A 27,786-nucleotide genomic window follows, 5' to 3' on the forward strand; every position below is an offset into this window, starting at 1 on the left:
TTTGTTGGACCGAGGTCGCAGCAAGTTCATTCTGTCCGCCTGCTTTCCCCCAGCAGTCAGTAGAGAAGACCCCCAGCTGCACACAGCCCCATCCGCTGGGCACCAAGCCCACAGCCCTCACCCTTCTCCCCATCCTCACATTAACACCCATCATCCAGGGGAGGACAGTGCTCGGATGCCCAGCAGTACAATAGGTGCAACAAAGCAAAAGCTCCTTCTTGCAGCGCAAGCCAGCCCGGGGACATGGATTTTTAGGAGGCAGAAGTGAGTAATGTGCTAAAAGAAACAAAGAACTGCCACATAAAGAGTCGTGAGCTGAAGAATTGGGGCACTTAGTAAAGCAATACTTGGGTCAGCGGCTGGGAAGTGATGGAGCGGCTGTTTGGGAGGTTTGCTCTCAGGTGGCACGGAGAGGAAAAAGCTCCTTCTTCTGGTGGGAAGGCTGCGTCCACGAAGAGCAAAATAAGCGTGCTGGGTGTGGGTTTGGTTGGCGTTAGACTCAGAGCGGCCATAAGAGGCGTTATGGAGGGCGTCATCACCCATGCAAGCAATTGCTCTGCTCAGACTTGCCTTCTCCTGCTGCCGTCTTGCAAAGCAGCACCTGGAGCTGAGCTGTCATCACCAACCAACAAGACTGGAGTTTCCTCTTTTCCTTCCAGGTTCTTTCCTTGGGAAGGGGTCAGCCGACAGCAGCTGAAGGAGCAGGGATGGCTGCAGGCCAGCAGAGCAGGGAAAGGCAAGACCTTGCAGAGCAAGACCTTTGGAAGTGGCTGGTGGCGATGCAGGTGTGCTCAGGGCTCAGGAATAGAGCCTGGGGACACACGATCCCTCATGGGCCCAGAATTGATGCTGTGAGGAAGAGATGAAGCAAATCAAGGCTGACAAGGCACCCTGGTCCATTCATGGAGTAGAATGTCCGTAGCACTGTGTTGGTTTGGCCCATGACTTGTGTTCGTTCTATGATGACAGTGACTCAGGATGAGAAACGTGTTGTGCTGAGTTACTGGGTGTCGAGAGCCACCAAAACCCGACCCCTCCATTGAGCCCAGCGTGGGCACCCCTAAAATGGCGGCTCCCTGCCCGGCTTCACCCAGCCTGCGTCACGTGATCCTCGCGTCCACCATTGCATCAGCCGGCGCGCGGCCCGCCCCTCGGCAAGGAGAGGTCAGGTGGGCGGGGCTCCCGCTGAGCGACGGCTCACGCAGCCAATCGGCGGCCGGCTCCCTGTACTGCGGGCGCTGCGGCGGCCAGGCCGGGTGTGCGCAGCGAGGGGCGGCGGTGCCCGGCGAGGTAGGCCGGGGGGCTTTGGGCCCGGGGCTGGGCAGCGCTGCGGGGTCCGAGGGAAGCATTGTGGCCTGGAGCCTGGCTCGGCGGCCTGCTAGGGCTGAGCCCGGCTCATACAGTGCCAGGGGAAGCGGTACCTGCGGCTCAGGGATGCTGGGGTTTGGGCCGGGTCATTGCGGAGGGGGGGGAAGGTGCTGAGTGTTGGGGCTGGTTGTCGATATGGCTTTCAGGAAGTAAAGGCGGTGATCTTCCCTCTCCTTGCCTGACAGCACGGCAGAGCTTTGCTTTATGGTTGTCCCCTCAGGCTGCACCAGCCCTGCTGCATTCCCACCTGCTTGCTTTGGGCCCGCAGCTTCGAGATGGAATCCACGCTGACAGCCAGGCAGATCCGGCAGCGGTTCATTGAGTTCTTCAAGGAAAACCAGCACACCTACGTGCACTCTTCTTCCACCATCCCCCTGGATGACCCCACGCTGCTGTTTGCTAATGCTGGCATGAACCAGGTAGGATTCCAGCTCCGGTCATTGCAGCAGCAATGAAGCTGTTTGCAGAGCCTTTGGAGTTGCTCATTCCTTCCTAATAAACAACAGAGCTTACCAGTTTGTAGAACAACCCATGGCCCCGTGATGAGCTGTAGGTGTCCCCATTCATTGCAGTGGGGTTGGACTGGATGGCCTTTAACAGTCTCCTTTAATGGTCTCCTCCAACTCAAACTGTGATACCCCGAAGCAGAGTTTAAAACCTCCTGCAGTCAGTGCATCCTGGCAGTGCATTTACTTTTCTGAGCTGACTCCTTTCCAGCTGTGGTTGAGTTCACCTTGCAGGAGGTTCAGTTCTCCCTTCACCCATCAGTGCCTGCTCCCTGAGCGGAGCTGGTTTTCCATTGCTCTGCTCTCACTGAAATGAGGTTTGTATTTGGCTGCTTGAATCCTGCAGTGTTCTCAAACTTCAGAACTACCAGCTCTTCTGCTGAGAATTAGTGTTGTGTTCCTTATTTCTGGTCACCAAGAGGTGGATGCTGCATCTGCAGGAGTGCTACTGCAGAGTTGGCAGGGCAGGTTTATGTGCAGCCTGACAGTGCAGAGGTGGGAGCGCTGCCAGTCTGCCCTCCTTGACCCTTTGGACCACAGCTAGCACTGCAAATAGTTGCAGAGGGAATCCTGGCACAAATGACCACCAGCATCTCTAACGAGCAGTTGCTCAGTGCGCTGCTGTTGCTTTTAATATCTTAAAACCTTCAGTGCTTTCCTTGACTCCTCTTTTTTCTTCCCTCTCAGTTCAAACCCATCTTCCTCAACACTATCGACCCCTCGCACCCGCTGGCTAAACTGAGCAGAGCCACCAACACTCAGAAGTGCATCCGAGCTGGGGGGAAGCACAATGACCTGGACGATGTGGGAAAGGATGTCTACCATCACACGTTCTTTGAGATGTTGGGCTCCTGGTCCTTTGGGGATTATTTCAAGGTAAAATAGGCTCATCTGAAACTCTTGTCTCTGTGAGCTCAGCAGTGTTTGCCAAGAGGAAGGAGACTGTTTTGGCACAGCGGGGCTCATAAGGTACCCTTGGCTCCCCCGGCTCTGCTGAATACTTTGTGATAAATTACTTAAGATTTACAAATCTGATTATATTAATGCTGGCAGTTTGAAGTCTTCAAGTAGAAATGTTATGACCACACTAAAGCAATATTCCCAAGCTTCTTGCTAGTGTGAGGTTCATATTACAAAGGGAATGTGGAGAATACAGCTGAGGATTATAGGCTTTAACTTGGTTCCACCTGCAAAGCTATATAAGATGTGTTGCGTGCCCTGTTTGCTACATATACTGGTTTGCCTGTTTCTTATGCCAAAGGTCTGGAAGCTTTGGATTGTTTCTTAGACAGCTGTCCTAGTCCAGCTCCTGTCAGTTAGGGCTGGTAGTACAGGGGGACCTCGAGAGACTCTGCATGTTTGAGTGATGCTCTGAGTAGATCCTAGTCAGCCAGTGATCCCCTATCGTAGCCAGTACTCTCAATGAGCAGGTACTGCATGCCAGAGAGAAGCTCTGTTTGCACTCACATACTCAGCTCTTCTTTCCTTCTGCAGGAACTTGCTTGTAAACTGGCACTGGACCTTCTCACCAAGGAGTTTGGCATCCCTGCAGAAAGACTCTACGTCACTTACTTTGGTGGAAATGAGGCTGCAGGACTGCAGCCAGACCTGGAATGCAAGCAGATCTGGCTGGATTTGGGGTGAGGGCCTTGAACTGAGAAAGCTTTGTGTTTTGATGAACAACTGCCATCTGCCTTTCTTCAGAGAAAGATGCCACGTGCTGAGGCAGAGCATGTACAGCAGGAGGCTTTAACAAAAGTCAGAGCATCACCAATGATGTTTGCTGGGTGGTAGAGCTGCAGAGCCACAAGGAAGCACTGATTCTAGATAGAAGAGGCTGAGACTCAGGTCAAGCCTTCGAGTTTTCTTTGCAAAATCTCCTTTATAAGCTTAAGAACATAAGAAATGTCCTGCTGTGTCAGACCAATGATCTGTCTGTGTGACAGCAGTTATGATGCTGTTCAGGGAAAGCAGGCAAAGCTGACTGTGAGTGCTGGGAGGAGAGGTGTACAGGTCACAGCCATTGGATCAAGTATGTTAGCAGGTCATTCATCTTTTCCCCTTAGTTTCTGCTTGGGGATGTGCTCCTTCACCCTCACTCGGATTGTGTTTTGAACCTATTGGGTTTCTCTAACCCATTCAGTCCTCTCTGATCCTACTCTTGCTTGTGTTGATGTCAGAGATGCACCACCTGTATTCCCAGTGGCAGCCTTGGTGGGGTGTTGTGTCCATCTCTGCCTTCCAGCTGGCACTTCTCAGCAAGCACCTGGGCTCCTGAGACAGACTGATGCAGAGAACCAGTGGGCTGAGATTTCTCTATTGAGTCCCCCACAGCTGGAGGACCTCCTGCCTCGCTGTAAGTCTCTTGTTCACTAGGGGTTCTTGTTGCAGGCTGGCTGAGGGCAGGATTCTGCCTGGCAATATGAAGGATAACTTCTGGGAGATGGGTGACACAGGCCCCTGTGGGCCTTGCAGCGAGATCCACTATGACCGAATTGGGGACAGAGATGCTTCTCACCTGGTCAATCAGGATGACCCCAATGTCCTGGAGATCTGGAATCTGGTGTTCATACAGTTCAACAGGTGAGTGAGGGCTGCTCCCCAGCCCAGCTGCTTGGCTGCATTCCCAGTATTCTAACCCAGGTGCCTCTGTGCTGCTTTGCTGGGGCCTCCTTCCTATACCTGCAAACAGCTTCAGCAATTTGGATGCTGTAGCAAGCTGAGTTCTGGTGTTGCCCCGCTGCCTCCATCCGTGACAGCTTGTCTTTCTTTCTGTGTCTGGGCAGGGAAGCTGATGGGAGCCTGAAACCTCTTCCCAAGAAAAGTATTGACACTGGGATGGGTTTGGAACGGCTGGTTTCTGTGCTGCAGAACAAGATGTCCAACTATGACACCGACCTCTTCCTTCCTTACTTTGAAGCCATCCAGAAGGTACAAACTGGGGAATCTGGGCCTGATCCCACTGCATCCATTGCCCGGATCCCTGGGGAGATGTGTGGGGCGAGTCAGGTTGGAATGGTTATATTTGCAGGTCTCTGTTTTCCCAGTTACTGCCAGCCCCATGGGTATGTACTTTGCTGAGGGTAGGAGCTCTGCCTGGCCCAGTAATTACTGCCTTGGGGGATATTTCCCAAGGGAAACAAGGGACAGGAGTAGTGCAGCTTTCCCAGGTGCTGGCACTGCTTTGTTATAGCAGTGTTTTTTTAATGGGGTACAGGTAGAAACACCCTGAAGGAGGGAAGCTGGGACCTTCTCCCACCTGGCAGAATTTGGAAGGTTTCTTGGCCGGGCAAAGCCTGTGAGCCAGTGTGTGCAAAACAGATGTTTTCCCTCTTGGTTCCCATTACAATGTGTCCCTCTCCCTCCCTCTTCTGTCCTGGGCTCTTAATGCTGGATTAAGCTGGCTTTACCTCCCTCTGCTCCTGGATGTCCTTCAGCCCTAAGAACACAGGCACCGTGCAGAGCTCTCCATCTTCTTCCACTCACCTCCTTCCCAGATGAGTGTGCCATCTCTGTGGGATGATGTTTGGCTTCTGAGGTGCTTCCCTGTTGTTCTGCCTTGCTGCTGATCCCCGTGTTCTCCTCCCTATGCAGGGCACAGGTGCCAGGCCGTACATGGGGCAGGTTGGTGCTGAGGATGCGGATGGCATAGACATGGCGTACCGCGTGCTGGCAGACCACGCACGGACCATCACGCTGGCCCTGTCTGATGGTGGCCGACCTGACAACACTGGCAGAGGGTAAGGAGGGAGCTGCTGCAGTGCTGCTGGATCTGTTCTGCTCAGCACAGGATCCAGTGCGTCTCTGGGAGGTCTGAATCCAATGGGTAACAGAGCATTAGTTCGATGTATTTGAATCTTATGGCAAGGTCCACCCAAAAAAGCAGGATGCACAGCTCTGAGTGCTCTTGTGCCTCCCACAGAGAGGACTGCTGTGGACTGATAGGCATCAAACCCTGATGATCTTTGAGGTCCATTCCAACCCCAACCATTCTGTGATGTATTCCCCAGGTATGTGCTGAGGCGGATTCTCCGCCGGGCTGTGCGTTACTCCCATGAGAAGCTCAATGCCCCCAAGGGCTTCTTTGCTACGCTGGTGGACGTTGTGGTGCAGTCACTGGTAAGTTCTTTCCCCACTCCTCTTTTATCTGCTGAGGTGTGCAGATCTCTCCATGCTGAATCCTCTTGGGTGTGCAGGGAGATGCCTTTCCTGAGCTGAAAAAAGACCCGGATATGGTGAAGGACATTATCAATGAAGAAGAGGATCAGTTCCTGAAAACACTCAGCAGAGGACGTCGTATCCTGGACAGGAAGATCCAGAGCATGGGCGACAGTAAAACCATCCCTGGTGAGGCTGGGGCTTCTGTATGGAGGCACCAAAAGGCATTTATCATGGGTTAAATGAGACCGAGGGCCGAGTTGGGCTGGGTGTTGGTGGAAAGTGTAGAGGGCAGAGCTGGAGGCAATAGGCCATTTGCTGTCTTTGGCCTGCGTTCACTTGCTCAGGTCTCTGAGCTGCACAGGCACAACATGGCAGTGTGATCTCTGCCCTGTCTGTTAGTGAGGAGACTCTTAGTTGCTTGCATCCACCAGACCTGTTCGTTGTCCTGCTATTGCACAGAGCTCATTGAGGAGCAGCGTCTTGTGGAGCAGGAGTGCTGAATTCTCTGCTTTTTCCATGAAGGTGATACTGCCTGGCTGCTGTATGACACCTATGGTTTTCCTGTGGATCTCACTGGGCTGATAGCAGAGGAGAAGGGCCTCGTTGTGGACATGGAGGGCTTTGAGGAAGAGAGGAAAAACGCACAGGTAGATCACAGCACCAGGGGTGGCTGATCTGAGAGCGGGCAGGGAAGGTTCCCTTTGTTATAATCTGTGGCTGTGAGTTCCTGCTCCTTTCTTACAGCATGAACTTTACCCCTTGGGAGAGTCCAGGAGACCTGGAGATGCTTTCCAAGAGCCCTTTGGGAAACACCAAAGCACAAGATCAGAGCTGCCACCCACCAGTGCTGGTGTGGGTTTTCTTAAGCTTTGTTTTTTGTCATTGGCAGCTCAAATCCCAAGGCAAGGGTGCCGGAGGGGAGGACCTCCTCATGCTGGACATCTATGCCATTGAAGAACTCAGGGCCCGAGGGCTGGAGGTGACAGATGACTCGCCAAAATATGGTTATACCTCAGACCCCAGCGGTACCTACGGTATGAAAAAGCCCTCTGAGAACCACCCTCTGCTGCCCAGTCCTTTCCTCCCACATCTCCTTGGGAGGAGCTGCTTTGTCTTCCTGGGGCATCTGACTTAACAGGGTCCCCTCTGGGTTTGTCTTTCCTGGGACATGCAGATGGGAGTGGAAATGTGCATAAGTGAATAGCTGTGCAAGGAACGGGTGGTTCCTGCCACAGAGAACACTGTATATAATCGCCTTATCCAGCTGTTGCTATAGTTCTTCCTCCTTACCCCTTGGAACTGTAGCTTCTGCAGTGGCTGGGAGCTGTTGCTATGAAGTTCTGCTCCTGTATAGTGCCTTGTTTCACTGACACTGCCTATTGTCTTTGGTGACAGATTTTGGGAGCCTTGTGGCCACGGTGAAAGCCATCCGCAGGGAGAAGAAGTTTGTGGAGGAGGCGTCCACTGGCCAGGAATGTGGGATAGTGCTTGACCAGACCTGCTTCTATGCCGAGCAGGGTGGGCAGATCTATGACCAGGGTTACATGGTCAAGGACGACGACAGCAAGGAGGATGTGAGTCTGCCTGAGAGCCTTTGGCTCGTCTCAGCCTCATCTGCAGTTTAGGCAGCTGGGTGCAGAGGAGAAGGGGCCAAATAAGCTCCAGTGGTTTCCTGTCTTGGGTCAGGACCTGCACAGGTTTCCTTTTTGGGGGTGCAGGGTGGCACGGATGTGCTGGAGTTGGCTCTCCTTGCTTGGGAGGTTGCACTGAACTCTGCTGTAGCATCAGGCAGTTGCTGTGCCACGGGTGCCTGTGGTGGTGGTGCTGGGGTGGCTGTGCTTTTAAGCTGAGGTGGGGACCTCTTTCAGCTCTGCTCTGCCTGGGGACATCTTGCTTTCCCATATCCCACACACCATTCTAGCTCTCACACCTTTCCAGCTGCAGATCAGGGCTCTGGCAGGGCAGTGCATTTCCCTTGCCCTGTCCCTCCTCTTACTGGGTTTATTTCCCTCTTCATACAGAAAACTGAATTCACTGTGAAGAATGTGCAGGTCCGAGGAGGCTACGTGCTTCACATAGGAACTCTGTATGGAAGCTTGAAAGTGGGAGACCAGGTCCACCTGTCAATCGATGAGGTGAGTTAAGGCATGGCATAACGGATGGCTTCACCTCTTGGCCTGTCTCCTTCCTTTGGAGCAGCATGGCTGGTGCTCTGGAGGCATGGAGATCGGGCCCTGCTCTCCCTGCAGCACTTGATTCAGGCCTCTCCTTCTGGGATGTGGCTTCCCCTTTCCATGAGGCAGATAACACACTGCTGGCTCAGCCACACTCTCTGAGCTTTGCTGACTTGAGCAGAACCACACACACCTTTGGCCCTGACCAGGAGGGTGGAATGCACGTGCAGCATTGCTGTGTTGCTGATGGGAGTGGAGATCCTGGGCTGTCTGCCCTCCTCCAGACATTGCTCCAGCAGGTTGAATGGAGCCCAGTCTGCAAAATGTGTTTCCCTTCCCTTTAGAGGCACCTCTGGAGCAAAAGAGGAGGCGTGTTGCAGGGACAGGCACGCTGCTCTATCCTTGGTCTCTCTCCAGCAAGGGAGATTGGCAGGGAAAAGCTGTGTACAAATGCACAAGGGAATGCTCTGCTCTTACAGCTGTGGCTCCAAGGCAGCATGTTGTTTCCGATGAAGCAGCATGTTAGCCTCTATCTCCACAGCTGGAAGTGATCCTGGCTGTGCAGTGTGGGGCCCCATCTAACAAGGCCTTTCTCCATCAGACCAGGCGGAGACCAGTCATGAGCAACCACACAGCCACCCACATCCTCAACTTCGCCCTGCGCTCAGTGCTGGGAGAAGCAGATCAGAGAGGGTCGCTGGTGGCACCAGACAGGTTGAGGTTTGACTTCACAGCCAAGGGAGCCTTGTCCACACAGGAAATCAAGGAAGTTGAAAGCATCGCCAACCAGATGATCGAGGAGGCAAAGGTGGGTTGGTCAGGTTGCGGGCTTAGCCAGTTTGCTGGCCCCATCCTCCAGGAGGAATCCTGCCCTTTTCCTGGTGGATCCACACCCTGGCTTGCTGCAGTGTTAGAACTGGTCTTGGTGGGCAGCTGAGGCACCAGCTTTCAGTAGGAGCCTGGCTTGAATCATTTCAAGCCCTCTGCAGCTTGGAATGGTTCCTTGCCTGCTCTGGTGTCACACTGTCTGCAAATACCAAGAAGTTTAGCAGCCAAGATCTGTCAGCATGGGATCCCTGCAGCTCAGCCAACCCCGGGTCAGGTGGAGCTTTAAGGATCTTTCAGTGGAAGTCAGGATAGCCTGGAAATGCAAACCCTTGGTCACAGCTAACAGGACCGGCTCTCACCTGCATCCTTTTCCTTTGCTCTGCAGACTGTATATGCTAAGGACTGTCCTCTGGCAGCAGCTAAAGCAATCCAAGGGCTGCGGGCAGTTTTTGATGAGACCTACCCCGATCCTGTCCGTGTGGTCTCTATTGGAATCCCTGTGGAGGAGCTGCTGGCTGACCCCTCCGGCCCCGCGGGCTCCATCACTTCCATCGAGTTCTGCGGAGGGACGTGAGTATCTGGAGAGGCCATGGAAGGCAGCGGGGTGGGGGGAAAAAGCAGGGTGAAGTCTGAGCTTGTGATGTGGTCACATGCTGGGCAAGGAAGCTGCCTGCATGCCGTCCCTGCTCCCACACAGTGTCTGGTAGCGCTGGTGCTTTGCCACCCTTCCCTCACTGTGAAGCTTATAGTGACTAGGTTGGGTTCCCTGTCTGTCCCTTGCTACTTCTTTCTCTCCAGCAGGGTGGTTTTCTGCTTTCCATGCCGAATCCTGCTGAGATGAGAAGTGAACCGGTCTGTTAACTCTCTCTTGTTGTGGGTCTCTCTCTGGGTTCTTTCCTAAGGCACTTGCAGAACTCTGGCCATGCTGGGCCCTTTGTGATTGTTTCAGAAGAAGCCATTGCTAAAGGCATCCGGAGGATAGTGGCAGTCACTGGGGCTGAAGCTCGGAAGGTAAGGGCAGGCAGGGCTTGCTCTCTTTTGGGAGGACCTTGGCAAGTCCTTTTGGTAAGGGAGGGTCCAGCCGGAGTCTGGCTCTGGGCAATCACTGCCTGCATTGGCTCTGCTGCTTCCCTGGGTGTTACTGAACCCCATTCCCATGGCTGCTGCCTTCCTGGCACTCCTCTTGGCGATGGCCTGGTAGCTCCCCCTGTGTGATGTGACTCTGTGTTCCTCCAGGCCCTCAGGAAGGTGGAGAGCCTCAAGAAATTGCTGTCAGCCCTGGATGCCAAGGTGAAGGTGCAGACAGCTCCCAACAAGGACGTGCAGAAGGAGATCACGGACCTCAGCGAGGTGAGGGTGGCAGCAGTGCTGGGACCTTATTTGCTGGCTCTGGGTGTTATTAATGAAGCCCAGATTGTTTCCTGCTTCTCTGTCTCCTCCTCTGGAGCCTCTTAGTCTTGGTTACTCTCATGGGGTTAATTGCTGATGAATTTAAGTCTTGTGCCAACGCTCTGTAGGACACGAGCTCAACAGAGGTCTCAGCCTTGTGTTCTTTGGGTGCTGCAGCTCACACCTGAGCTTGTCGGACAGCGGGACAGGGGAGCTGAAGCCACTTTGAGGTTCACAAATGCAGCGCAGCATGCCCTGCCTTCTGCCACGGCCACCTCCACCTTCAACCCTCCCTTGTCTTGTTTTGCAGATGCTGGCCACTGCTGTTATCCCACAGTGGCAGAAAGATGAGCTGAGAGAAGCTGTGAAAGCACTGAAGAAGGTTATGGATGACCTGGACCGTGCAAGCAAAGCTGACATCCAGAAACGAGTGAGTCTTGGCTGTGGGTAAAAGACAGCATGGGGGGGCTGCTGGGGGCCATCCTGGCATCCACACTGCAGAAAGGAGCTGAGCTGTGGCTCTCCCTGTGCCTGTTCCTTGGAAGATGGGGTGCTCCTGCCCCAGTCATGGTGCCCCTGCAGCTGGGTGGTGTCCGGGGCTTTCTTTGGATCCCATCAGATCCAGATGTCCTGGAAGAGGAGCCCAGCACGTCACTGCTGCTGCCTTGCAGAGTGCATACCCTCCTCTGGGCGCGGGGTTTGTTCCTCGCCCTGCAGTGTGAGGCTGCCTGAGGTTGGGCTGTGGCTGTGCTGGGACACCTGGGGAGGGCTCTCTTTGTGCAGGGAGCTCTGGGCTAGGTGGTTCTTGTGTCCACATGCATTGTGCAGACACCTCAACAGCAGCGCTGTCTGTCCTCAGGTACTGGAAAAGACAAAGCAGGTCATTGAGAGTCACCCTAACCAGCCCCTAGTCATCATGGAAATGGAGAACGGAGCCTCAGCGAAGGTACGGGGAAGGCCTGACCTTGGGTTGGGTGGGCTCTGTTTGCTCTTGGAGACGGTGCTGTGAGCCTCATCCCAAAGGAGTCACGATGCTGAAGGGCAGGTTTCAATGTTGGAGCAGCCAAGCTGTAATGCCCTGTTTAAGTTTCCACTTCAGGAGCCTGATCTGCTGCCACTTCATAGCCCTGCCCTCCCTCCAGGGCTGCCCCCATCTGCGTGAGGCTCACAGCTGCCTGGGGGTAAAGCCCAGGGGATGTAAAGCCGATGTTCCTTGTTCCTCCTCCAGGCCCTGAATGAATCACTGAAGCTCTTCAAGGCTCATTCCCCGCACACTGCCGCCATGCTCTTTGCTGTGGACAACGAGGCGGGCAGGATCACCTGCCTGTGCCAGGTGCCCCAGGTCAGTCTGCGTCATCAATGGAGGGGCAGCAGTCACTGTGGTGGTAGAGAGCCCCAGCTTTGTGCTTTGTGTTGTTAGGGGTGATGGAGCAGGAGGGAAAGGGGCTGAAATCCTTCCTCACTACCACCAGGCTGCAGGTCGAGCTCCTTTTCTCCCTCCTTTTCCTCTCCAGGAGGCGGCGCAGAAGGGCCTGAAGGCCAACCAGTGGGTGCAGGAGGTGTCTGCCCTGATGGATGGCAAAGGAGGAGGGAAGGACGTCTCAGCACAAGCCACGGGCAAGAACGTGGGCTGCCTGCACGAGGCCCTCCGCCTGGCCACGGACTTTGCCAGGCTGCACCTCGGGGAGCTGAAAAACTGATGGGAACCCGACGTTTCCCCCTTTTCCTCTTGCCCCTGCTTGGCTGTATGAGCCCCGCATCCAATAAATGATCCAATCAGGAAGGTTGGGAAGGGCACTGGGGTCGTCCGTCAGCGCCGCATCCCCACGGCTCTGGGGCAGCCCAGGGCTGGTGCCACCCCGCGTCCCCAGGCAGCTGCTCCGCCTCCTCTCCGCTCTACGGGAGCCCGCGTTCCCCTCTCGGCCGCTCTACGGCCGCCGGCGCTGCGGAGCCGCCCAGCGGGGCCGGCCGGGGGCGGAGCGGAGCGGCCGCGGCTCCTCCTCCCTCCGCGCCCGCTTCCTCCCTCGCCATGCCGCTCGATCACCGCCGCCTGCACGGCCCGGAGGACTCGCAGCCGCCGGAGCTTTGGGCGGCGCAGCCCCGGGACGGCGGAGGAGGAGGAGAAGATGAGGATGAGGGGAGCGGGGCGGCGCCGCGGGACCCCTGCGCGTTACGGCCGCTGTTCGCCCGCGCGGGGCTGCTGAGCCAGGCGGAGGGCTCCGCATACGTGGAGCTGAGCGGCGGCACCAAGGTGCTGTGCGCCGCGTGGGGCCCGAGGGAGGCGGCCGAGCCGGGGGCAGCGCCGGGAGCGGGACGGCTGACGTGCGACTTCCGCCGCGCTCCGTTCTGCGCCCGCGGGGCCCGGCCCCGGCCCGGGGGGGCGGCGGAGCGGGAGGCGGAGCGGGAGGCGGCGGCGGCGCTGCGGGAGGCGCTGGAGCCGGCCGTGCGGCTGTCCCGGTACCCGCGGGCCAGGCTGGCGGTCAGCGCGCTGCTGCTGCAGGACGGCGGGTCCGCTCTGGCCGCCGCCATCAGCGCCGCGTCGCTCGCCTTGGCCGACGCCGGCGTGGAGATGTACGACTTGGCCGTGGGCTGCGCGCTCTGCCGCCCGCCGCCCAACGACGGAGACGGAGATAAAGGCGACTCCTCCGCGGGGCCGTGGCTGCTGCAGCCCGGAGAGGCCGAGGAGCGCCGTTCCGCCGCCCGCCTGACGGTGGCGCTGCTGCCCGCCCTCAACCAGCTGTCGGCCGTGCTGGGCGGTGGGCGCGGCGGGGAGCCCGAGGGCTGGGGGCGGGCGATGCGGCTCGGCGTGGAGGGCTGTCAGCGCATCTACCCCGTGCTACGGCACTGCCTGCTGCGGGCCGCGCGCCGCAGGGACGGGGCGTGAGCTGCGGGGCCGCGAGGAGCCCCGGGGTGCAGCATGGAGCCGCCCTCGGTGCCACCGGACACCCCCGGAGCAGCTCGCGGTGCTGCCTCTGAGCCCGCCGGGTTCATCCGAGCTGCCCCCCGGGAAGCCCCGGAGCTGCTCCTGATGCCATCAATGACCTGCAGCCGCCAACCAGAGCCCCCCGGAGCCGCTCCTGCTGCCATCACTGACCCCACGGAACCGCCCTCGGTGCCACCGGTGACCTCTGGAGCTGATCTTGGTGGTGCTGGAGACCCCAGAGGCCTCACCTGGAGACCCCCAGGACTGCTGCTGAGACCCACCAAACTGCCCCCAGTGCCATCCAGGACCCCCATGAGACCACCACAGACCCCCCTGCACCGCTTTCAGTGCCACCACAGACCCCCCAGAGCTGCCCCCGGTGCCAGCAGAGACCCTCGGGGCCTCAAACAACCCCCAGTTGTGCCAGCAGAGACCCCAAAGCAGGCCTGGTGCTGCTGGAGACACCACAGCATCCCCACCACCCCATCCCTCAGTGACTGCTGCACGTGGTGCCCGGGGGGCCTGTTGTGTGCTGTGTTGTTTTGGGTTTGTACAATAAAACGGGTTGTGTTTTCTTTTTCCTGCTGAGTTCTGCCTATTTGGGGCTGCTGAGACCCCCACGAAACTCCGAGGTGGAGCTGAGGGCTGACCCCGCTGTGCCCCCATTCAGACACCAGCGCTGGGGGTACAGCCTGAACCCCAAGGACCAGAGCAAAGAAATAGAAATGATGAATTGCTTGTTTTCCTTTCCAGCACAACAAACTCTTTTTGCCAGAGCAAATCAGAACTATGGGACAACTTCGGGCCAGCGAGGGGAGGACGGCCTTGAAACGGGGCACACAGACATGTAGGGAGAGGGATGGAGGCACAGCTTCCCCAGGCAGAGGTGAGTGGGGGGGATCCCCGCTGTGGTGGGGGACACCATTGTCCTCCTTAGGATGCCATAAAGAGAGACCCGCTGGTGAGGGGGAGCTGGGCTGCGCTCACACCGCTGGGTGCCCCGTGCTGGTGGTATCACGTGTGGCCACCCATGTCCTCACCACTTCCCAGCAGGGACAGCGCTGTGCCTTTGTCCTGCATGGGGAGCGCATCCGGCCCGTGTTGTGCTCATGGGATGGAAGGGTTGGGAGCGACCCGTGGGTCAGTGGGGTGCTTTACCCACGGGGGAGGTGAGTGGGGACACACCGGATCTCGGCTCTGGGCTAATGATCCTTCGGGGTGTGGAGTTTCTGCCCTCCTCCCCTCCCCACGTATTTACATTGCAGAACAGGAGGAATAAAATTAAACCAACGCGCACTCGAACACAAAGACTTCTCTCACCGTGGCTGGCCAACGCAGGGCACGGGGCTGCTGCCACTGGTGGGGGGACGTGAGTGCAGGGAGCGGGCACTGGGCACCAGCCTGACACGGGAGCCTCCAAAGGGATGGGAGGAGATGGGGCAGGAGATGGGGCAGGAGCTGCGGGGCTCCGGCATCCCCACTACTGGCTCCGCTCAGGGTCCGAGGTGTGGGCCTTCATCTGCAAAGGGAAACGCAGAGTGGGATCCTGGGCTGCACCCACAGCCTGATCCTGGGGAAGCTGTGCAGCTTCTCCTCGCCTTACCGTCGTCTCCTCCGTGTCCGTGCTCTCCTCGGTGCTGTCGACGTTGCACCCGTCCCCTCCGCTCCCCTCCGTGCCTCGTGAGCCCTCTCCCAGCGGGGCCGGCGATGCTGAGCCCACCTCTGCCTTCTTCTCGCTCTCCTTGCACCCTGCAGGGACAGCGGGAGCTCAGGGTGCCCGTGTGGAACATCAACAGGGGATGAGGGAATGGGAAATGCCTCCGTGGGGTCTGGACACGCTGCTCATGGCAGCATCCCTCACCCGAGAGCCGCTCCCTGCGCTGCTCCATGCGCTCCAGGCTCTCCAGCAGGTTGTCCACCCGCTCCTTGATCTGGCTCAGCTCCCCCTTGATGGAATGCAGCTCCTCGGCTCTCACTGCGGGACCGGAGCCCTCAGCGTCCCATGGGATCAGCACCCAGCACCCTGCGGGTACCCGGGGCCACCACGTCCCACTCACGTTTCATCCGCATCTCCGTGGAGCTGGTGCTGCTCCGTGCCCCGTGCTGGGGGCTGGGGCTGCTCGTGCCTCCTGCTCTGCCATGTGTTCTCCTGGCCTTGACGGGGATGCGGTTAATGAGGGGTGGGATCTTCTGGTATTCATACACCCTGCGGGGGCACAAAGCGGCACCAAAGGGTGCTCCCATAGGGCAGAAGTTGGGGATGGGGACGCCAGGACCCCCGTATCATGGCCCTGCACTCACCGGTATGGGAAGTCATCCCTGTAGAGGTTGTAGTCCAGGTCACAAGTACTGCTGCAGGAGGGGATGGAGGACAACAAGTCAGCAGCTGCAGCACTGCAGGGCTGCATCACCCTCCTGCTGCATCCCTGCAGAAGCTCTGCGATGTGTTTGGAGCACAGTCAGTGCCTCGCCACGTGCAGGTGCTGCTTGGCAGCGTGACCCAGAGCTGCTGCACAGAGCATCCCTTTGGGATGAGCGATGGCTGCTGCGCTCCAGTGGCCACTGGGACCACGGTCCCTGCCCTGCCAGCACCGCATCCCCACACGGCCCCAGTGCCATGGCAACGGGCAGAGCAATTAATTCCATCCAGAAGCTCTCTAACAAGACAGAGCTGGTGCTGACTCTGGGGCATAGAAGCACACGATCATGAAGGTTGGAGAAGACCACCACAATCCCCAGGGTTGACCCTGGCCCATCCCCCCCCACCCCTCCATGCCCACGTCCCTCAGTGCCACAACCCTACGGCTCTGGGACACCTCCAGGGACGGTGACTCCTCCCCATCCCTGGGCAGCTGTGCCAGTGTTCTTTCCAAGAGGGAACTGTTCCCAGCACCCAACCTGAGCTTCTCCCCTGGCACAACTTGAGGCCATCACCTCTTGGCCATGTGCCGTATGTGCAGCACCCAGCATAAATGGGGGACCCCCAAGAGCCAGGGGTGGGGAGCTGCCCCAGGAGTGGGAGCTTCTCCAGGGATGGGGACCCGTCCTGCTGCTGCTGGTGGCCCCAGCCCTACGTGGGTAGGGGAGCTGTGCCCTCGGGCTGTCCGCTAAGGTACTTCATTGTAAAAACCATGGAGCTCTTCTTACGGGTAGGAGAATCATGGAATCAGAGAAGAAACCTCCAAACCCTTCAGTGAGGTGGGTTTGGGGCTCAGTCGGGACCCCCCAGGAGCTGCTCATGGGGACCCACAGATGCACAAGGAGCCCATGCACTGGCACTCACGGGTACAGGCTGCTGCTGTGCGGCCTCTTTTGGCCCAACCTGACCCGGCTCGGCTTGGCCTCCCTGGCCACGTCCAGATCTGCAGGGAGAAAGAGCAGGGTGGTGAGTGATGGAAAAAGCCAAACTCACCACCAGGATCCCCAGCAGGTGGTTCCTGTCGGCCCAGAGGTGCTCCAGATGTGTGTTGCTGCTCCCAGACATGGGGTGTCTTCCTACAAATTGCCCACTGCTTTCTTCCCATCATCATCATTATCATCATCATCATTATCATCATGCCCGTGTGTCCCGTGGGTTGTCCCAGCCAACCTTACCACGCCTGCCTGTCCTATGGGTGTCCCAACCATCATCACCATGCCCAGGTGTCCCACAGACGGTTCCTTCTGACACAGATGGCTCCCACAGAACTTGCTGCACTGCTTGTTTATAATGTGCCCCCACCTGCCCTACATCCCCAGCATCCCCCAGCAGCTCAGTGCCCGTCATGGAGCTACATGAGGACATCACAAAGGGAGATAGTAGACATATGCTCCCATGTGTCACACCAATGGGACCATCCTTGGGGGCCAGCTGGGCTCCACCACCCCTGGGACACAAGTCCTGTGCTGGGGCTCCTGCCCTGAATCAAGTATCCCAGTACTGGAGGGGATCCATCCATCCATGTCCTGGGAGCGATGGGGTTGTCCTGATAGTGGGAGGATGTCCCTGTACTGGGTGATAATGGTGATGTCCCAGTAGCAGAGGATATCCCTGTTTTGGTACAGGGGATGATGATGCAAGAGCATCCCAGAGCTGGAGGACATCCCAGCCCTGGGGTTGATGGTGTGGGGACATCCCAGTGCTGGAGAGCATCGCTGTCAGGGGAGGGACAGGAGGTGGGGAGCAGGACATAGAAAGCATCTGATGTTGGGATGAAGGGACATCCCTATCCTGGAGGAAATCTGTCTGCTGGGGAGGAACAGATAGCAGGGAAGCACCTCCATCGGGGAGGACATCTCTGGTTTGGGGGTTGGTGGGGACATGCCGGTACCCTGCCCTGTGGAGGACAACAGGAGCATCGTGGTACCGGAGGACAGCCCAGCTGTTGGATGCCCGCTCCCCACATCCCCATCCCGGTACCCGTATCCCCATCCCCGTACTCACACCTCCACCCGTCCCGACCGCTCAGAGCGCTCATGGCTCCGTCCTCAGCCCCGGCCCCGGCCCGAGCGGCCCCGACCCGAGCGCACCTCCCCGGGCCGTACCACGAGGCCGCCGATCCGACAGGGGGAACGGCCCGAACCACCGCGCCGCCGGGGGGAGAGAACGGCCCCAGAGATGAGCGCGTTCGGGGTGAGCAGGGAAAACCCCGCGCCTCAGTTTCCCGAGCAGGAAAAGGTCAGAGTGTCCGGATATGGGGAGGAAAAACCCTCCTGAATTCATGTATCGGAGCTGGAGGTCTGAGGATCCAGGTGGGAGAAAAGAGGACGAGCGGCTCTTCCAAACGGAGAGAGGGCTTTATTATCTCGGCGACGAGGAACCCGCAGTGCGCAGCCCTCAGCCCGAGCTACGCCGAGGTCTGTGTCAACCACAAGCCCCCCCTTGGCACCTCATGGCATCGGAGATGCACCCGGACAACCCCAGGTTGGGCATCTCCCTCCCCCAGCTGCTGACAGAGGAAGGCAAGGAGCAGCTTTGGGATGCTGACGCACAGCACACACACCCTTCTCTGCCGGTCCCGGTGCCACATCTGTCCCACAGCCTGCAGATCCCTGCTCAGGGGTCCCGCTGCCATCGGGAGATGTGCTCCTGGGCTGCATGGGAAGTGGAGTCAGGGTGGTGCTGCTGGGCCTGCATGCTGTGCGCATGGGAGACCCAAGGGCTGCGGCCACGTGCTCACCGAACTGGCAGATGTATCGGTTTCGGGTCTTGCAGCGTTGGTCGTTCCAGTTGAAAGCAGCTGCTGCCTGCATCTCCACGCAGTTCCCAAACCTGTGAGGGAGAGGAGGGGGGCAGGGTGGTGGCACAGAGGTCATCAAGCCTCCTATAGGAGCTGGAGATGGGCACCCACCCCTGGTTGTCCGGCTGCCCAAAAGCAAAGCTGGTGAAGGCAGAAGGCTCCCCCGTGTCCCAGCGGAACGAAGCCTTGGATGTCTTGTAGGTGAGACCTGGAGAGCCAGAGGGGCGAGGTGTCCGTTAGTGGGGTGGGATGTGCATTAGTGGGGCTGGATATTCATCACGGGGGTGGGACATTCAAGAGAAGAGTGGGATGTCCATTAGAGAGGTGGGATGTCCACCAAAGAGATGGGATGTCCTCCAGGGCAGTGCAATTGCCATTCAAGGTATGGGATGTCCACCAGCACCCCAGCACCGCACCACCCCTCAGCAGCAGGCAGGACTCACCAATCCAGAAGTTACGGGTGTCAAAGTCGGTGTCCATCACCCTGTTGCTGCTCTCCAGGCGGCTGAGGTAGAAGGCCAGGATGTCCTGCACCTTCTGGCTCCCGATCTGGGCCAGCATAGCCCCTTTCCCCTGGAGAGAAGCCAGGGAGGCAGCAGGCAGCTCAAGTCTGTGCTCTGCTCTCCAGTGCTGAAGCCCCTGGACTGAGCTCTGGGGTTTTAGGGTGCTCTGGGAGGTCCCAGCTCACCTGGCACTTGGCCTTGGCCCCATAGTACGTGTCAGCCTCGGGGGAAACGGTGAAGCAGTCGCCGTCTATCCTCACATCGCAGGCGTGGAAGGGGAATGGGACCCTGGCTGCGGGCACAGGTGGGGAACAGGTGAGTGCTGGGGCAAAGGGACCCCCCGCCAGGCACGGCCCCCACTCACTGCCGCACTCAGCACCGCCATAGCCAGCATCGCAGAGGCAGGAGCACTCCTCCTGCCGGAACTTCCCATGGAGACACCGCATGCTGCACCGCACTGCCAAAGAAGCAAGGAACCACAATGAGCAGCCCAGCCGTGCACGTGCACCATGCACAGAGCAGCCATAGGCACTGCATGAACCAGATGAATGCATGCGCTGCGCTGACCATGCACACACCGGCCAATACTGCTCACAGATGCACGGCACCAACGATGCACAAGCATGCACTGCAATAGCCATGCTCACACAGCACCAACTCTGCTCATGCACGCACAGCAGCAACCAAGCATATGCATGCACTGCGCTGACGTTGCACATGCATGGGCTGTTCCAAGCATGCATGCATGCTTGCATTGAGCTTGCACACGGATGCTCTGCACCGTGCACGGACAGACAGCACCGATCATGCAGACACGTGCGCCACTCACCCCCATGCACTGCACTCACCCACGCACACAGTGATCTGGCATGTGTGGCTACTCAGGCCCTGTGCTGCCTGCATCCAGCTCGTTCTGTGTCCTCCCTGGGCACCGTGGGCACTGTGGGCTCAGCTCACCTTGGCAGAAGCGCCCGGTGTACCCGGGGGCACAGGCACACTGGCAGCTGCTGACGTTGAGGTGTGCACCGTTCCTGCAGCTCATGCGGCACGGGTTCCTGGGGACCTCTGGGCAAACACATGGGGGGCAGGAGGCCGTCAGGGGGCTGGTAGGGCTGGGCAGAGGGTTGGGGGTCGCAGGGACTCACCGCAGAGCCCACCCTCGTGGTCCCAGGACTTGAAGCAGCCGGAGAGGCCGGCGGTGCACAGCGAGCACCAGGGTCCGTGCTGGTAGGGGACGATGGGGGCTCCGGCCAGCTCCCAGTTGCCCCTGCACAGGGAGGGAGGTGGGGGGCAGCCCCCAGCTCAGTGCCCATAGAGGGGTGGGCACCTCGCTCGGCGTTAAGCCCCGCCCCTTCTGGAGAAGAGGCCACGCCCATTCCGCATAGCCCCGCCCACTCGTAGAACAAACCACGCCCCCTCCGCTCGGCCACGCCCCCTTACCCAGGTGAGTAGGCGCAGGCGAAGGCCTGGCTGTGGCCCCGGCTCCCGGCGCACAGCTGCCTGCCGCAGCCCAGCCGCCCCGCTGTGGCCCACACCAGCTACGGGACAGGCTCACCGTCACCCTCTGACACCTCCTGTCCCTCCCTGTCCCTCCCCACCCCGGTCCCCATCTCACCTGGGTGTAATGGCGGCAGGTGGCGCTACCGGCGCAACGTGCCGCCCCATAGTCGTAACGTCGACCCTCGGCGAACCAGCGCTCCAGCAGCTCGACGAAGCCCCCGGCTCCAACCGGCAGCAAGGCCTCGCTCCAGCCCAGCTGTGGGGCTGCTGGAGGACTCGGACCCTCCAGGCAGGCTGCCACCCGTGCTACCGCCAGCTGTGCCAGCTCCTCGCTCCACTCCTGCTGGGACACCGGGCTGGGGGCACTGGTGGGCAATGGGAGATGGTGGAGGCACCCAGGGGATGGTTGGGGACTGCGGGAATTGAGTGGGGGGTCAGCAGGGGATGCTGGGCGACCAGGAGGTGTTTGGGAATCACCAGGGACTACTTGGATGGAACAGACGGGCAGGGGATGCTGGGTGACCACCGGAGTCATTAGGGGATAACTGGGGACCACTGGAACGTATCTGAAGACCAAAGGGTGACTGAGGATCACAAGGAGGTGATTGAGAACCATCAGGAGATGTTTGGGGACCGTCAGGGCATGGTTGACTACCATGGGAACCACAAGAAGGTGAGTGGGGGCAACTGAGAGTGGATTGAGGACCACTAGGACGTGACTGACCAGTAGAGGATCAGTGGGAACTGCCAGGGGATGAGTGGGGACCACAAGAAGATGGGCAGGGACCACCAGGGAGGATGTTGGGCAATCATCAGGAGATAACTGTGGACCATTAGGACGTGTCTGACCATTAGGGGGACAAAGGGGACCACAAGAAGATAACTGGGGACAACTAAAAGTTGCCTGGGGACCAGTAGGATGTGACTAGGACATCCTGGTCTAGTGGTTGGTGGCCCTGCCTGTGGAAGGGGGTTGAAACCAGGTGATCTTTGAGGTCCTTTTAAACCCAGGCCATTCTATGGTTCTATTGGTTCTATGGTTGACCACCAGAGAATTAAGGGGAACCACAAGGAGATGATTGGGGACCACCAGGGAGGATGTTGGGAAACCATCAGGAGATGAATGGAAACAACTGGGCCATGACTGGGGACCAACAAGGGATGGCTGGGGACCACGAGGAGGTGGTTGGGGACTATTGGGAGATGACTGGGAACCACCAGAGGATGCTGGTTGACCATCAGGGGATGACTGTGGACCACCAGGGAATGTTGGGCAACCACAAGATGACGAGGAACCACCAAAAGATGACAACCAGGAGATGACTGGTGACCATCAGTGGGTACTGGGTAAGCACTGGGGTATCTGAGGGCCACCACAAGATGTTGGGGACCTCAGAGGATCAGTCCCTGGTGAATGCTGGGTCTGGCAGAGGCAGGGCTGGGGCACTCACCAACTTCTGCATGTTGGCTGCGGGCGGCTGCACTTTGCTCCTCAGCTTGTTGTGCAGTGAGAGCACCAGGAATGTCTCCTTCTCGCTGAGAGCTGCGGAGGGCAAGGGGCAGCTGGGGATGGGGCCGAGCGGGTTCCCATGCGGCAGCCTGGGTTATGGGAAGGCACCCGGGTCTCCATGGAGACAGAGGGGAGTGAAGGAAGCAGTTTGGGACAGGAGCACAAAGGGGACAGGGGCTGGGGGGTAGCAGAGACTGCCAGGAATGCACCCAGTCCCCTGGGGGGGGATCCAGCACAGCTCTGCCTTCATCGTGCTGCACTTGTCACCAGCCCCCAGCCCCAAACCCCCAGCCCTACATCCCTATCTCCAACCCCACAACCCCATCACCACCCCAGCCCCCTGCCTGCCTGGGGAGCACCTGTTTAGGTACAGGGCAGGAGAACATCCAACCCATCCCTTTGGGAATGATGCTCAAGGCTCCCCAGCTGCTCTTAGTCCCTCTTTAGTGAGCAGAAAGCCCCCCCCTCCCCCCCTCTAACACACACACCCCTTCTTCCCATTACCTCGGGGTCCCGGAGCCAGTGGGGACAGCTTCTCCGACTCAGCCACCCTCCAGGCCAGGCAGGCCAGCAGAACCAGCAGCCGACCATCCAGACCCCCGCTGTCCTCCATGCTCAGCAAAGGGAGGACTGGGGAGGGAAGGGAGGATTTGGGGAGGGACAAGCCAGTCCTGCGTGCCTGCGTGTCTGCTTCCAAGATTTGATCCTATTCAGGACTTCAGACAGGCGCTGCTGGTCAGCTTGAACAAAAGGTTGACGGGTGAGTAATAGCTCTGTCAAAACAGTCCCAGGCAGTGGAGGCAGCTCAGGGGCCCCTCGGTCCCAGCCCCGCTACCGCAATGGGGTCGGGATCGCAGGCACTGGGCATCACCCCCCAAGCTTTGCTGCTTGTTTTCCTCCTGCTCCATGAATTAAACATGCTGGGGAGGTAATGCACACTGCTGGGGAGGGAGCTGTGGGCACAAGGCCAAATTCCCGCTCCAGTGAGCTGGGCAACGTGGATACGGGGTGGGTGACAGTGGGATAGATGCTCGGGGTTGGGCAGGAACCCCCTCTGCTTCCAGTGCTCTGTCCCAGCCTGGGGGTCCCTTGGCACAGGGCAACACGTGAGTCTCCAAAACGAAAGGTCGGTGTAGCCTTTGGGTTTCCTGCTGAGCCTCTGGCATCCCCACCAGCTGTGCCATTTGGGATGGGGAGGGATCTGAGCCCCGCACAGCACAGCCCAGAGAGTGCAGCCTGTGTCCCTTCTGTATGCCTTCCTGCAATGAGGGGCAACGCTGGAGCCTCCCATGCAAGGCAGTCCAGGAACCTCCCTCACCCTAACCCCATCCCTAACCCTAATGTTATCCATCACCCTAATGTTGATGCCGACCCTGACTCTAACCCAACCCCAGGCTGCAACGCAGCCCAGCTACCCCCACCCAGTGCAGCCCCCAAAGCCACCTCTGCTCTCAGGAGCCCTCCCTGTGCTTGGCAGATGCCTGGATCAGCCCCATACCATGCACCCGTTGTGCCCCATGCACTGTGCACCGGTGAGGCTGTGAGCACGGTGACAGCCACCGCCTGGCCCCGGCCATCCCATGTGAGCAGCGGCACGCCATGGCCACAGGGAAAGCCAGCATCTGCTGCCCGTGTGACATAAAAGGCCCCAAACCCTCTGATCTGTGGAGAGGGAAGGGAGAGGCCGGCGCGGGTGCCAAGGGGAAACTTTCCTATGGCTTGGGCAGGGGAAAAAACAACAAACACTCAGGCATGCAGGCACACACAGATTACATCCCGGTGAGCGGAGGAGCAGGCTGCGAGAGAGAGACCGAAGGAAGCTGAGCTGGGCTGGGAGCTGGGGAACATCCCGGAGCCCCTGAAATCCAGCAGGTCTGTGGGTAAGGGTGGCTGTGGGGAGATGCCATGTCGTGGTTACAGTGCCGTGTCACTGCATGGAGGGTTGTGGGACAGTGGTGGGGGGGGTCTCTGGGTTGATGTGGCTGCAAGAGCTTGGGGTGGGGAAGTGAAAAGCACCTTGGTTCCACCCTGATGGGGCTGTGGTGACGGGCAGGATGGAATATTGGTGTCTCGTCCTTGCAGCCAGCCCTGCCGCGATGCTCATCCCGCTGCCAGGCTGGGTGGCCCTGTGCATCCTGCAGCTGGCCATCGGCAGCACCCAGGTAAGGACCCTGCACCCAAAGTGGCCATGGGTGGGTCACCCATAGGGCTGCCCATGGACAAAAGGTGGTCTGGGGTTTTTTCCTTATCGAGGAGGGTGTTAGAGCCACCTTGGGGTGGGGGGGGGGTTCAGGCGCCTCAGGTGCCGATATAGGAGCAGGCAGAGGGGCTGAGATCGGCACAGATGCAGAAGCAAAGGCAGACCCTGCAGTGGGATAGAGGGATGAGCCCAGAGCAGCCCAGCTGTCGCCAGCTGGCACGGGAGGGGACACAGCCCAGCCCAGCGGGTGATGGGGAGGGCCCTGTGTTCCCCCAGGAGTGCCTGAGCCACCAGCAGGTGCTCAGCACCGTGCGTCAGATGCAGAAGCTGCTGTCGGCACAGGAGGCTGCCCACCTCCAGGGCACACGCAGCCTCAAGAAGCAGCTCTCAGTGCTGCACAGCCGCATCCAGAGGCTCGCTGGCAAACGCAACGGTAATGCATCCCATCGCACCAGCTCGGCCCTCCTGGGCTCCAACCCAGGGATAGGGGTGGGCTCCCATCCTCAGCCATATCCATCTGTCCATCCGCAGACACCTGTCCGCAGCTGGCGGTGCCCCTGAACGGGCGGAAGCTGGGCCGGAGTGCACGGCTGGGCCACGACGTTCACTTCATCTGCAACGCTGGATTTCAGCTGGTGGGCTCGGAGTCGCGCACCTGCCGGCAAGACCGCAGCTGGAGCGGCACCCAGCCCTTCTGCAGAAGTGAAGTGCCGTGGGCTCGGGGTTGTGGGACTGCACAGGGAGCAAACACTGCATCCCCTGCTGTGGGGCTGCATTCCAGCTTGGCTGGGTGGCAGGAAGAGGCAGGGATTGGCTTTCCCTGCCCCTGGTCTCGTGGTGTTTATGAGCTCTTTCTCCCCAGGTATCGATGAATGTTCCAGCAACCCGTGTGCCAATGGTGGGACCTGCGTGGATGGCAACCAGAGCTACACATGTCTGTGCCCCCGGGGCTGGTCAGGAGCCAGCTGCCAGAGCCCTGTCTATGCTTGTAGGTGCCCTCAAATCCATCCCCAGCTCAGCGGAGCCTCCTGGAGTGGAGGGGGATGGAATGCTTGCAGGACCACAGTGCAACCATCTCACCCTTCCCCACTGGTGACTCCACGTCCTTCTTGCAGACTGGGTGACGCTGAGCAACTCATCCTTCAGCCGCCAGCCCCGCTGCGCCGAGGGCCGCCCGGGCTCACGGCACTGCAGCTGTGATGCCGGCTTCCAGATGCGAGCAGGAGGTGTTTGCCAAGGTACAAGGTGTGAGGAGGGATGAGGCACAATGGGATGGGAGCATCTCAGCTCCCATCCATCCCCACTGTGCCTCTCCAGATGTGGATGAATGCCAGCTTTTCCAGCCTAACCCCCAGACCCGGATCTGCCTCCATGACTGCCTCAACCTCCCTGGCTCCTACCGCTGCCTCTGCCCACCGGGGTACGTGCTCCATGCTGACCGCAACACCTGTGAGGGTAAGAGGAGGGATGCCGAGCACCCCACATATGCTACATGGCCGGGAGGATGGCCAGCCCCACTCACCCCCTTTTTGCCACTGCAGATGTGGATGAGTGCGCTGGGAGCCAGCACAACTGCACCCACGGTGAGCTCTGCATCAACACCTTCGGGGGTCACCGCTGTGTGCTCCCCAAGTGCCCCCCACCACGCCACAACACCAGCTACGTCAAGACCTCCAGCTTGTGAGTATCGTGCCATAACCTCAGGGAGGAGATGGGCCCTATATGTGCTATATCACAGAATCCAAGGGCAGCAAGGAGAGTGCTGGCAGCAAATTGTCTCACGCGGCGTGCTTGGCACGCTGCAGGATGCCCCTTTCCAAAGGGTTTGGGATGCTGGTGGCTGCAGGAGCGGGCGAGAGCACCCAAATACAAGGGGGCTTTATGCAGGCAGTGCATAGTGCTCAGGGCTGCAGCCAGAGCAAAGCACCTCTATCCGGGAGGCATGCTCCAGGTTGACTTTGCTAGAGCTTTAATCAAATGTCAACAGTTCCGGTGCCCAGGACCTGGAGGGGGGAACGATGCCATTTCCCCTCCTCTGTACATTTATGTGGTGCCTCTGGCTACAATTCAACATGCAACCCTCCCCCCAGTGCTGCTTGTGAGACTGAACTGCTTTGTGCACCACTGGCTCGTTCCCCCTGTCCTGGCACAGCTCTTGCAGCAACCCAAGCAGAGCAGCATCCCAGCTCTGAGCTGCAGATCTGCACCCAGATCCTGTGCCCAGCCCAGGGACACCTCTCCAAGGCTGGGCATGCTTGGATGTGGCCTCCTTGGGTTGCTCCATCACAGAACATGAGGCTGGAGGTGCTGAGTGTGCTTGGTGGTCTCCATAAGCTTGTTTGCAAGCAGGCAGCCTGTTCCCCAAGAGCCAGATGGCACAGTGGGTCTGGGAGAACCTCATGAGGCTCATAAAAGCCACGTGCAAGGTCTTAACACCTGGGTTGTGGCAACCCCCACTATCGGTACAAGCTAGAGGTCAAGAGGATAGAGGTACTGGTGGGTAGCAGCTCTCTGTACCCTCACTGCCCTGAACTGCATCCAACACAGCACAGCCAGCAGGGCAGGGAGGGGATCTGCCCCTCTGCTCTGTGTTAGGATGCCTGGAGAGGTGGCGGTGCCCCATCTCTGCAGACAGCCAAGGTTAGGCTACATGGGGTTCTGAGCACTGATGGAGCTGTGGGTGTACCTGCTCATTGCAGGGAGTGGGACCGGATGGCCTTTAAGGTCCCTTCCAACTCAAACAATTCTATGATCCTATGAGTGGTTGTTTCCCTTGTCTCCCGGCAGCCAGTGTGAGAGGAACCCCTGCCCCACGGACAGCCGAGCCTGCCGCCTGGCCGCCACCTCCATCTCCTTCCACTACCTGCCACTCCAGGCCAACCGCACCGTGCCCCGCGTCCTCTTCAAGATGTCCACCACCCGCTTCGTGGGTGACAGCCTGCGCTTCGCCATCATAGGTGGCAGGGGCCAGGGCGTCTTTGCTGTGCGGCGCTCGGACCGGCAGACAGGAGAGCTGGTGCTCAGCAGCCCGGTGGTGGGGCCAGCCACGCTAGAGGTGGAGCTGGAGATGAGCGAGTTCTCCCGCAAGGTGCTGCTGGGCAAGCACATCTTCAAGGTCACGGCCTTTGTGTCCCAGTATGAGTTTTGAGATGTGGCTCTGCTGGAGGCAGATGTGGCTCTTTCCTGGGGAACGACGGAGTGGGATCAGCATGGTGACCTCAGCCGTCGTCCTGTTTGAGCCATTTCTTGGAGCTGGCCTCAGTGGGTCCTTCTCATGTGGGAGATGCTATGATATCCTAGGATTCCTCATGCTTGCTCATGGCTGTTAGAGCGTAGCAGAAGACCCCCTTCCCATTGCTGATGCTGCCAGGAGGAATCATGAAGCCGTGCTGGGGGTTACAGCAGGAGGGGGCCCATCTGTGCCAGCCTGCTGTGCCTCCTCACACCTCATACCTATCCAATAAAAGCAAAGTGCCCGTGAGGAGGGTGTCCTTGCTCCATGATA

General features: G+C 58.9%; 5 protein-coding genes across 16 annotated transcripts; 3 read left to right on the plus strand and 2 right to left on the minus strand.

Annotated features, from left to right (window-relative positions):
* Positions 1 to 1,164: 1,164 nt before the first annotated feature.
* On the plus strand, positions 1,165 to 12,209 carry AARS1 (alanyl-tRNA synthetase 1). Of its 3 annotated transcripts, none has more exons than XM_072346545.1 (21): positions 1,165 to 1,290; positions 1,554 to 1,787; positions 2,562 to 2,750; positions 3,369 to 3,514; positions 4,266 to 4,457; positions 4,661 to 4,805; positions 5,469 to 5,614; positions 5,885 to 5,993; positions 6,071 to 6,221; positions 6,558 to 6,682; positions 6,925 to 7,069; positions 7,431 to 7,609; positions 8,057 to 8,170; positions 8,811 to 9,017; positions 9,423 to 9,607; positions 9,940 to 10,048; positions 10,274 to 10,387; positions 10,737 to 10,856; positions 11,286 to 11,372; positions 11,655 to 11,768; positions 11,941 to 12,209. In XM_072346545.1, the coding sequence occupies exons 2-21, from the start codon at positions 1,644 to 1,646 to the stop codon at positions 12,124 to 12,126; spliced, it is 2,907 nt and encodes a 968-aa protein (XP_072202646.1). In that variant the 5' UTR covers positions 1,165 to 1,290; positions 1,554 to 1,643; the 3' UTR covers positions 12,127 to 12,209. The 3 variants fall into 3 exon arrangements, with proteins under 3 accessions (XP_072202646.1, XP_072202647.1, XP_072202645.1); XM_072346546.1 differs by having other exon boundaries at positions 1,637 to 1,787; XM_072346544.1 differs by having other exon boundaries at positions 1,172 to 1,290; positions 1,589 to 1,787.
* Positions 12,210 to 12,412: 203 nt separating this feature from the next.
* Positions 12,413 to 13,923, plus strand: EXOSC6 (exosome component 6). Its single transcript, XM_072346635.1, has one exon. It carries the CDS (start codon positions 12,456 to 12,458, stop codon positions 13,308 to 13,310), a length of 855 nt encoding a protein of 284 aa, XP_072202736.1. The 5' UTR covers positions 12,413 to 12,455; the 3' UTR covers positions 13,311 to 13,923.
* A 148-nt stretch (positions 13,924 to 14,071) lies between these two features.
* Positions 14,072 to 17,864, minus strand: LOC140257260 (RNA-binding Raly-like protein). Of its 2 annotated transcripts, none has more exons than XM_072346448.1 (7): positions 17,773 to 17,864; positions 16,466 to 16,711; positions 15,651 to 15,701; positions 15,407 to 15,555; positions 15,211 to 15,324; positions 14,953 to 15,098; positions 14,072 to 14,868 (listed from the first exon to the last, which is right to left on the minus strand). In XM_072346448.1, the coding sequence occupies exons 2-7, from the start codon at positions 16,480 to 16,482 to the stop codon at positions 14,830 to 14,832; spliced, it is 516 nt and encodes a 171-aa protein (XP_072202549.1). In that variant the 5' UTR covers positions 16,483 to 16,711; positions 17,773 to 17,864; the 3' UTR covers positions 14,072 to 14,829. The 2 variants fall into 2 exon arrangements, with proteins under 2 accessions (XP_072202549.1, XP_072202548.1); XM_072346447.1 differs by having other exon boundaries at positions 16,633 to 16,711; positions 17,773 to 17,863.
* An 82-nt stretch (positions 17,865 to 17,946) lies between these two features.
* On the minus strand, positions 17,947 to 22,703 carry LOC140257360 (C-type lectin domain family 18 member A-like). 7 transcript variants are annotated; one of them, XM_072346631.1, is made up of 12 exons: positions 22,586 to 22,703; positions 22,023 to 22,114; positions 20,687 to 20,911; positions 20,512 to 20,609; positions 20,217 to 20,338; positions 20,029 to 20,136; positions 19,436 to 19,528; positions 19,257 to 19,363; positions 19,012 to 19,141; positions 18,680 to 18,776; positions 18,509 to 18,600; positions 18,246 to 18,422 (listed from the first exon to the last, which is right to left on the minus strand). In XM_072346631.1, the coding sequence occupies exons 1-12, from the start codon at positions 22,692 to 22,694 to the stop codon at positions 18,385 to 18,387; spliced, it is 1,311 nt and encodes a 436-aa protein (XP_072202732.1). In that variant the 5' UTR covers positions 22,695 to 22,703; the 3' UTR covers positions 18,246 to 18,384. The 7 variants fall into 7 exon arrangements, with proteins under 7 accessions (XP_072202729.1, XP_072202728.1, XP_072202726.1 ...); XM_072346630.1 differs by having other exon boundaries at positions 20,687 to 20,914; XM_072346628.1 differs by having other exon boundaries at positions 17,947 to 18,422; positions 18,509 to 18,776.
* A 1,123-nt stretch (positions 22,704 to 23,826) lies between these two features.
* Positions 23,827 to 27,761, plus strand: LOC140257361 (fibulin-7-like). Of its 3 annotated transcripts, none has more exons than XM_072346633.1 (9): positions 23,827 to 23,953; positions 24,164 to 24,243; positions 24,558 to 24,714; positions 24,813 to 24,983; positions 25,144 to 25,269; positions 25,397 to 25,519; positions 25,599 to 25,736; positions 25,823 to 25,961; positions 27,069 to 27,761. In XM_072346633.1, the coding sequence occupies exons 2-9, from the start codon at positions 24,178 to 24,180 to the stop codon at positions 27,427 to 27,429; spliced, it is 1,281 nt and encodes a 426-aa protein (XP_072202734.1). In that variant the 5' UTR covers positions 23,827 to 23,953; positions 24,164 to 24,177; the 3' UTR covers positions 27,430 to 27,761. The 3 variants fall into 3 exon arrangements, with proteins under 3 accessions (XP_072202734.1, XP_072202735.1, XP_072202733.1); XM_072346634.1 differs by having other exon boundaries at positions 23,872 to 23,961; XM_072346632.1 differs by lacking the exon at positions 23,827 to 23,953 and having other exon boundaries at positions 23,977 to 24,243.
* Positions 27,762 to 27,786: the final 25 nt, after the last annotated feature.

The sequence above is a fragment of the Excalfactoria chinensis genome, chromosome 11, assembly GCF_039878825.1.
Source record: "Excalfactoria chinensis isolate bCotChi1 chromosome 11, bCotChi1.hap2, whole genome shotgun sequence".
NCBI lineage: Eukaryota > Metazoa > Chordata > Aves > Galliformes > Phasianidae > Excalfactoria > Excalfactoria chinensis.